Genomic DNA, 8,949 nt, shown 5'->3' on the forward strand with positions numbered 1-8,949 from the left:
GTTACGTCGAGATCGACAACGCGACCGAGCTGTGGCGCGAGATCGTCGACTTCGAAAGCACCACTCGAGTCGCACCAGCGCGTCGTGTCGAGATCGGCGATCGCGCGTGCGATCTCGACACGACGCGCTGGTTGTCGCTGTTCCCGAGCATGTCGCTGGCCGATCGCATTGGACTGCGCTTCGCCGTTTATTGCGCCTCGGCGCCGTTCTCCTATCGCCCGCCCACCGTCGAGACTCTGCGAATCGTGGAGTCCTCAGTTCGAACGCACGAGGCGTGCTGACGCGGGTCCGTCGACGCGAACTGATCTCGAGCATTTCCAGTCGCGCGCGATCGCGGCACCTGTTCCCTCGCGACCGGAACAGCGCGTCGCGATCCGTTCGTGAGCGGAACCCATTTTCGCGCGGGTCGCGAGCGGATCCTACTTTCGCGCGAGGTGCGAAAAATAGGTGCCGTCTCGAGGATTTTCGATGGATCCTAATGACCGTCAAAGAAGCTCGAATCACCGTGTTTTCGCTCGATTTGACGGAAACGGAGGTGGCACGCGGATCCTCGAACGGAACCTAAAAACGCGCGATCGACCGAGCGATCGCGCGAAATAGGCATCCTATTTTCGCCGGAGCGACGTGCGTTCGCGCGAGAATATGATTCCTCGTTTACCGAGCGATCGCGCGAAATAGTTCGCGAAAGAGAAATAAAAAGATCGAGCGCGCGAAACGAGAACCTAACATGGGCGCAAGCACGACCGTGCGCGTCCTGGTGATCATCGCGATCATCGTCGCACTCATCGTCGCATTGATCTACCTCGTCGGGCGGGCGAAGGTTCGGAGCAACGATCGACTGAAACAGCTGTTCAACAGCGAGACGTTGGACACGCTGCGCATCGGTGTCGGCGTTACAGCCGAAGAGATCAGTAAGTCTCTGGTCTGGGGACCAGTGTCTACACTGTTGTTCCCTTCGAAGCGAACCTCGCGCGATTCGCCGTCGCGATGAACGCGTCGCGTGGCGCGACCACCTCTCGCGTTCCGTCCCCGTCGAGACTACCGCGTACGAGAGAGCGACCGACGAATTCATTCGAGAGTACAACGAAGAGGCCCGATCGATCGTGGAATTGGAGCGCGCCGACAACGCTGCCGCGGCCGACAAGCACGTGGCTCTCGGTATGATCGTGGCCCGATATGCCGCCACGTACGATCGATTCATCGTCGATCCGGCGCACAGACAGTTTCAGCGCAGCGGTGTCGCGCGCGTCGTCGCTTGGACGACGCGCGCAACACCGGCGACTCCGCGGACGCTGACGCCGATCCGCATGTGCACACCGATGGACTGTATGAGTTCATACCGCACGAGAGTCTGAACGTCTCACTGAGCGATCTGCCGGGCTACGAGGAGCAGCACGCACTGTTGCTGAACGCCTATTTCGTGATCAACGACGAGCCGGAGAGCGTCCTGTTGGCGGACGAGATGATGGAGCGACGACCGAGCACGCGGGCCGGTGCGAACGTGATTCTGTACAGACCATCGGGCACCGGTAAAACTGCGGCCGCTCGAGCAGTGGCCCGGTCGCTCGGTTCGAATCTGGCGTTCGTCAACGCGGAGAACCTGCTGTCGACCTACCGCTTGGAGACCAAGAAGAAACTGCGCTCGCTGTACCGGAAGATGCGCGCTCTCGTTCGCACCACCGGTCGCAACGTGTTGCTGCTGCTGGACGAGGTGGACGGACTGGTGAAGAATCGTAGCGGTGCCGTGACCAGCGGCGAGTACAGTCTGCTCACGAGATTTCTCACGATTCTCGAACCGAACGACGGGACGGACAACTACGGCGTGTTCAGCATCTTCACGACCAACCGTCTGAGTAATCTGGACGACGCGTTTCGTCGTCGGTGCGCCGCCGTGTTCATGGGTTACGTGGGTTACGTGGGTACGCGGGAGGCCACGGTACGATTGTTCAACGCTTTTCTGCACCGACCGATCGACTACGCGACGCGAGGCACTAGATTCGCCAGTCGGGACTAGGAATCGGAGATTCGTTGAATATGTCGTCACTGGGTGCCCGGAGACTTCGCGCGCTTCAAACGCACGATCGGGAAACCATCGCGCTTATGTCGTTACTTCGAACGATCCGACACCACGTACGAGGACTTTGTGACCGAACGCCTGGCGACGCGAGGTGACGACGCCGTCGATGACGGTCGCGACGATCGAGAGATACGCGTGACTCTGCCGTTGCTATCGTACACCGAGATACTGGCGCACGCGGCGCGTTACGAACCGGTGACACCGCTTGACAAATACGGCGAGTACGATCCGCCGTCGGCGCGACGGGACGGGAACGATGATGAGGATGGGTGAACCAGTAGCAGGAAATAATAAACGACTCGTCGTAGATACTGACGCGTACGTGTATCGTTTAATCGACCTCTTTCCTTCAGGTGAATGTGCATACGAGTGCATATACGTGCGTGCGTCACGAAAAACGCAAAGAGATACGGCGCGCGAACGCGCGCTCGATTATCGAGGTATGTGCGACATGACGCGAGAGCCGCCGCTACGAAGCGACCGTAGCGGTAGTCCGGATGAGATTCGTTTCGCGTATATTTCTCAGAGCTAGCACCGCGGATCGAGTTCGGACGTTCGAAACGTTCTCGGCCGAATCGCGGGACTCGGCGACAGGGTTGAATCGCAAGCCGCGCGGACACTCGACGATCCTTGGTTTCGCTCCGCATAACTCGTTCGAACATCGAAGATTCCGTAACGGCGACGGTCGTCTTCGGGCGGTTCTCGCGATGGTCGTTGGGCGGTCGTCGCGAATAACGGTCGTCGCGTCGAACCGCGGACGAGGGACGCGGCTGTCGGTAGCGACGATCCTTCGCGGTAGCCACCGATAGACATCCGGCCCATGGCGAATCGTGCACCGTGGCGTTTGTTCCTTCGAGCGTGTGTCGACCGGCATCTGGCGCGTACGTACGATCGAGAGTCGACGATTTTCTGTCTCGTCGCGTACGCTCCAGGCTCTACGCGACGCCCGGATATCGCGAACGCCGGACGACGTCACATCGTGCGAACATCGAGGAACGAGATCACGCGGTCGGAACGCGCGAACACAGCGGAACTTCGCGCACGAGTCGTTTCGCGGAAGCGATCGTTCGCGTCGTTCGCTAACGACGAACGCTCTTGCGTGTGTATGCACAGATTTCGAACGCGATACGCGGCGACGCGGCTGCGGCGTCCGAGAGGCGCCGTCGTCAAGCTTCAAGACGCGACGTCGGGATCGACGATGGCGGCGACGACGGCGACAGCGACAGCTGCGACAACATAGATGGCGCCGACGCGAGCGAGGACAACGTCGTCGATCGTCGCGCGGTCGCGATCGATCGTCGGCGCTTGCGCACCCCCGATCGAGTGGCTCTGGTACGATTGTGGTATCGCTGCGACGGTAATGTGAGACGTGTCATGTCGCTCTGGAGATGGTCCCGCGACCGCGACCCCGATGGGAACGACGCGCCGAGTCGTCGGCGTTCGGTGTGCATTCGTACCGTTCTGGCCACGGTGCGACATTTTCGCGAGCTAGGCAGCGTGCGCGATCGACCGCGACCCGGCCGGCCGCGCAGTGTGCGCACCGACGCTAGCATAGAGCGAGTGAATCTGTCGCGCTCCTCTCTCATGCGCATTCAGCGACTGGATTTGCGCGTGCGGGCGTACAAGGTGCAACTGGCGCACACATTGACGCAGCCCGACACGGAGCAACGACTCGCGTTCTCACGGTGTTTCCTGCGACAGGTCGCGCGCGATCGTTCGTTCGTGCATCGTCTCATAATGGGCGACGAAGCGCATTTCGATCTCTCCTGCGAGGTGTTCAATCGGCAAAACGTGCGGTTCTGGGGCGCGCAGAATCCGCGATTGTGGCAACCGCGAAGCGCGCACTGTGTGCGCGTTACCGTGTGGTGCGGTGTGTCCAGAAGTGGCGTTCTCGGCTCGTACTTCTTCGAGGACGCGGCGACGCGACGCAGCACGAGCGTCACCGGCGAGCGGTATCGGGAGATGATCGAGAATTACGTGGTGCCGTTGCTTCGAGACGATCGTCGTTACGATCCGCGTCGGCATCGCCGAGACGACGGTCGGTGGTGGCAGCAGGACGGCGCCACCATGCACACCACTCGGGACACCATGGCGGAGTTGCGTCGCGTCTTCGGTCGCCGTTGGTGAGATCTCGCGTGTACACGAAACATCCCGTGTTCGCGGCTGCGTGCTCGACGACCACTCGCGCCAGATACGACAATCCGACGCCGGCCGCGATCAACGAGACACCCAGATATAGAATCATATTAGTTCGCGACGTTTTGCTGAGAAGCGCGTTGGCTCGATTCAGAGTCGTCGGATCGGAGCGAATCACGCGCTCCAGTGTCTCGGCGCTCTCGATTCGCTCGGTTCGCGCGACAAGGTTTCGCTCGATCAGCATTTCGCGATGGCGCGTCAGGTACTCGGCGCGACGAGCGATATTTGTGTCGGGAAAATGAATCGACGCCACGTTGTCCAGGTGTCGGAAGAAGGAGCTTCGAACGGCGCCGGTCGCCGCCTCGAACGCCTTGACCGATCTGGCGGTGCGCAGCATCGCCATGAACTCGCGGGCTTCCACGCGACCGCCGAGCATCACCAGTTCCTCCCCGTTTTCGGCGACGCGTTTAGTCGTTGACAGCGACGAGAAGCGCGCGGCGAGGGATCGCACGCGCTTTCCCAGCGTCGACAGCACGACGTTCCAATGAATAACCTTTACCGCGAAGGAAACGCCCACCGCGTGAAACGCGCGAGTCGCGTTCGCTATGAAATGGCGCAGAGCCGTACCTACGGATGACATGGTGCTCTCAACGCACCGGATACGGATCGGGAGAAGGTCGAGAGAACGAGCGGACGATCGAACGACGAAACAGTGTCACGTTTTTTCCTCTCTCTTTATTCCCATTTGTCGTACACGCGCACACTCCGGTCTCGAATTTTTTCGCCAGTAGCGCACTTATCAATCCGAAACGCCGATGTCGCCGGTTCCTCTACCACGGACGATTCGTCGGTCGCGACGGACGTCGCCATCGGTCGTCTTCGTTCTCGTCCGATGTCGAGAACTGAGGGTCGCTGCGTTTCTCGGGGTCTCGCTCGTCGAAACGATCATCCTCAAGATGCGGATATTCGGTCGATCGAATCGCGATGTCCTCGGTAAGCGACGCGATCGTCGCGTCTTCGAGCCACGACGACGTCTGGGCTCGGGAGCGCGACGCGTCTTCGCGCGACGCGAGCACGTAATCGCCCGTCGTCGTCGCGTCGTCGACGATCGTCGCGACGCGTCGTCGTCGAGCGGACGACGATTCTCGCTTCCCTCGAGGACGATTCGCGACCGCGCGAGATTCCTTTTTCTCCATGGAGATGATCGCCTGTTCGAGAAGGCGCGACAGCAGGACGGTGTCTTCGGTGTCGTCGTTCTCGCCCGGTGGCTTCGTCGCGACGTCGACCTCAGTGGCGTCGATCGCGTCGTCGCGAGGAGCGACCTCGACGCGAGTCGTCGCGGCGCCGATCGCGATCGACGCGGTCGCGCGCGTCTCGCGTTCCGGCGACGCGGGATTGCGATGATCGCGGTCGTCGGTCGATGAGACTCGCGACTCGATATCGGCGACGACGGTGTCGACGGACGGTCGTCGCGACGACGCGATCGTCAACGCGTCCGCGTCGCGTTCGTTCGCGACGCTGTCGAATCAAGGTTTGTCGACAGTTTGAGGAGCGATCGACATCGTCGCGCGTCCCGCCGCCACCGTCGTTCGCGACGCCATCGTCGTTGCCTTCAGTTCTCGCGTCGGACGAACGCGCGGCGACTCGCTCGCCTCACTCGTCGTTCACGGCTGTTGCGGCTCGATTCTCGCTCGCGCCGGAATCGCCGCGACGATGGAACGATCGCGTTGGCGCATCCGCGGTGTCGTCGACCGCTCTCTTTCTTTTGACGAACATGTCCACGTACGTGTTGACGGCGTCCATATCATTCTACTCGTACACCGGCGCGTCTCTGAACAGTCGCGAGTCATTACCCACGTATTCGCGCAGCGCCTCCAGCACGACCGAGCGCATCAGACGAAAGTACGGGTTCTCGCAGGAGTCACCGCTCGCACTCGCGTCGTACGTTTCGCAATTCCGTCGAATGTCGTTGAACACGTCCTCTATAGTGATGTAAACGGCGCGCACTCCTCTGTCCAGCGGAACGAGTTTGGACGCGGTGGACGCCATTATGCCGGTGCCCAATTGAACGGCGTACCGGTAGAACGTCAGTAGCGTCAACGACTGCACGAACATATTGAACACCATGTTCATTTCGCAGCACGTTTCGCGATCACTGTCGTGCAGCAGCGTTTTGTACATGTCACGCAGTACCACGGGTATGCGTTTGTCGTGACATCGCAGCATATCGATCGATGCCGTTTGTACGTAGCGCACAGCGTCCATGATCGGCGATCTATCGCTGGCGTACGGATTGATCGCCCGAAACGCGGCGGTCGCCGCATCGATCAGCGACGACGATCGTGGCAGGGTGTTCTCTCTCGTTCGTTCGGACTCCGAAACACCCTTCTCGTGCGCATCGTCGCGAGCAATGGCTTCCGTGACGCCGCGTTCGTCGTTGTCTCGTGGCAGTGGAAAGGTTCGCGGTGTCAGATTGTGCAGGTGTTCCACGATGTTTCGCTTCGCGCTTCGCCGCGCACGAACGGGGTGCGCTGAACTCTAACGTAGCGGCGCGAAATCACGCGGTCGGAATAATACGCTCCTGTATTAAGAGAACGAGGTTAGCGAAAAAAGAGCATGGTGGAATCGGACGCGTCGTCTACGTCGTCATTGTCGTCTCTCTTCAACGCGGACGAATCGTCGCGGGCGACTCGTCGTCCCGTATGCGATGAGTGTAGTTATCGCGAGTACTCTCGAAACGCCAAGAACGCTGCTCGCGATCATGAAATCCCAATGACGACGTCGCTCCTCGTCGAGAACGCCGTCGTCGAACCGATGTTTCGAGCGACGACCAGAAACGGCGTTTGTGGTGGCGCGTGTTGCATGTTGTGATTCTCGTCACGATCGGCTACGTCGTCATGTACAGCATCACGCAGGCCTCTTGCAGATACAATGATACCTGCCGTTTTGAACGAGGAGTTCGCCAAACGACTGTTCATGCACGATATCCGGTACTTCGTGGTGTCCGCGGAGAAGCAGACATCGTCGACGACGACGACAGAGCGGGATGAACGTCGCGAACGTCGTTTCTCCGCGGAAACCGTTGCTCCAGACGCGTAAAGTATAACGCCGCGACTTTCGCCGATTCGACGAAATGCAGCAGTTGTTTGTAATCGATTCTTCGAAACAACGGCGATTCGTCGAGAGGCTCGTACGAGATCGAACGACCGTCGGAGACGAATCTGGCGGTCGCGTTGTCGAGAACGTTCATCGTTGCGCGCTACAGAGCCGACGAGACGGAAGACTGACGAGGAGTGCGCACCGAGACAACGGAAGAAAGAATTCTCACGAACATTGTTTTCCGTCGGATCGTTGGAGGCACCGACGATCCGTGTTTCTTTTTCTTCTGTACGGTCGAATGAATGAGAAATAAATTCGACGTCGCTGTCGTTTCGTCACTGAGCAGAGTTGTTTGATTCGCCGGAAACCAGCACTGTCCTGTTCAATCTCGTGTTCTCGCGGTTCACCTTCGAGGTGATGCAGAATCCATCCTGACAGTTTTGACTCTTGTCGTACTGTACCAACGTTCTCTTGCACACGTCGGTGTACAGCATCGGCATTGTCGCCATCGCGCCAACGGTCGACAGATTCTCGGTCCTGGTGGTACCGTGGGGGCATAGGTTGTCGCTGTACGCGAAATGCCCGCGCATCCATACGCCGTAGGTAGCCGGTGCCGAGTGAAATCGATTGTCCTCTATACGATTGTACGACTCGGATAACAAGCGAACGATCATTTGCGTGAGAGTGGTGCACTTGGACACCGGGACGCCTTGCATCTCGCGAGTACGATCAGACACGTGAAACACGTACAGCTCGGTCAGAGTGTGTCGAAGTATCTAACTGTAGTACTCGTTCCACACGTTCCAATGCATGATCAATTGATTGTCGAACAACTGATCGTCTCGCGATGATCGCAGCGGTTGTGCAAAGCTCGAGTGAATCGTGATCAACTGGTGTAAAAATTTCACGTGCAACGAGTAGATCTCCCAATTGGGCGTGTTAATCGACACCAGATATCGTTCCAAATTCGACAGATTGATGTCGCGCACGGTGGGTTCGCGCTCGAACAATTCGAAGGACGGGAAACACGCGGTCATGCGATCGTCGGCCAGTCTGAGATCCACCACGTAGCAGTAACTCTTAGCCAAACGACGGCTTGACTTTTCGCGTTCAACGTGTAAATCGCGTCGTTGAGGAACGTCAGATTGAAGATGGCGCGCAGATGAAACGCGCAGAAACCGTTTATCACGGCCGTCGAGCCATGACAGAGGCGCGAACAAGCAACAGCCGCGTCCGGGTCTCGCCGCGTTCTTGCACAGATCCACGTCCGACCAAACGAGCGGTAACTTGCGACTCAGCCACACCGGCGAGACGAACTCGTCGGCCTTCGTGTGCCCGTCCTGCAGCTTCGACGGTTGCGCGGAGGAGCGAGACGCTTCGGCGTCGTTGTCCGCCGGTGACATGTCTACGTCGTCCATTGCTTCGAACGCCTCGTGCTCCAGCCGAGATTCGTCGAAGCGCATCTGGACACGATCGCGCTTGCGTTCGCGTTCGGCCATCGTGTCCGCTCGATGCGCGTATCTGTTCTCTATGTCCGATCGGTGTGGCGTCAGAGACGACTCAACTCCTTACTGTGTGCCGACGCATCGGCGAGACAATTCGTCGCGTCGTTCGTTACGAACGGGACGGCGCGTGTC

The 8,949-nt window shown here is 59.3% G+C and overlaps 1 protein-coding gene across 1 annotated transcript; it reads left to right on the forward strand.

The window, feature by feature from the left end:
* Positions 1 to 727: 727 nt before the first annotated feature.
* On the forward strand, positions 728 to 2,014 carry LOC112589497 (protein MSP1-like). Its single transcript, XM_025303018.1, has 2 exons — positions 728 to 911; positions 1,224 to 2,014. Exons 1-2 carry the CDS (start codon positions 728 to 730, stop codon positions 2,012 to 2,014), a joined length of 975 nt encoding a protein of 324 aa, XP_025158803.1.
* Positions 2,015 to 8,949: the final 6,935 nt, after the last annotated feature.

The sequence above is a fragment of the Harpegnathos saltator genome, unplaced genomic scaffold (assembly GCF_003227715.2).
Source record: "Harpegnathos saltator strain DR-91 unplaced genomic scaffold, Hsal_v8.6 scaffold526, whole genome shotgun sequence".
Lineage (NCBI taxonomy): Eukaryota > Metazoa > Arthropoda > Insecta > Hymenoptera > Formicidae > Harpegnathos > Harpegnathos saltator.

Excerpts from the sequence above, each read along its gene's own strand:
- LOC112589497 (XM_025303018.1), top strand. The coding sequence starts at position 728 with ATGGGCGCAAGCACGACCGTGCGCGTCCTGGTGATCATCGCGATCATC. Across the intron at positions 912-1,223 it reads CGTTACAGCCGAAGAGATCA|TTTCAGCGCAGCGGTGTCGC; the intron begins GTAAGTCTCTGG and ends GCGCACAGACAG.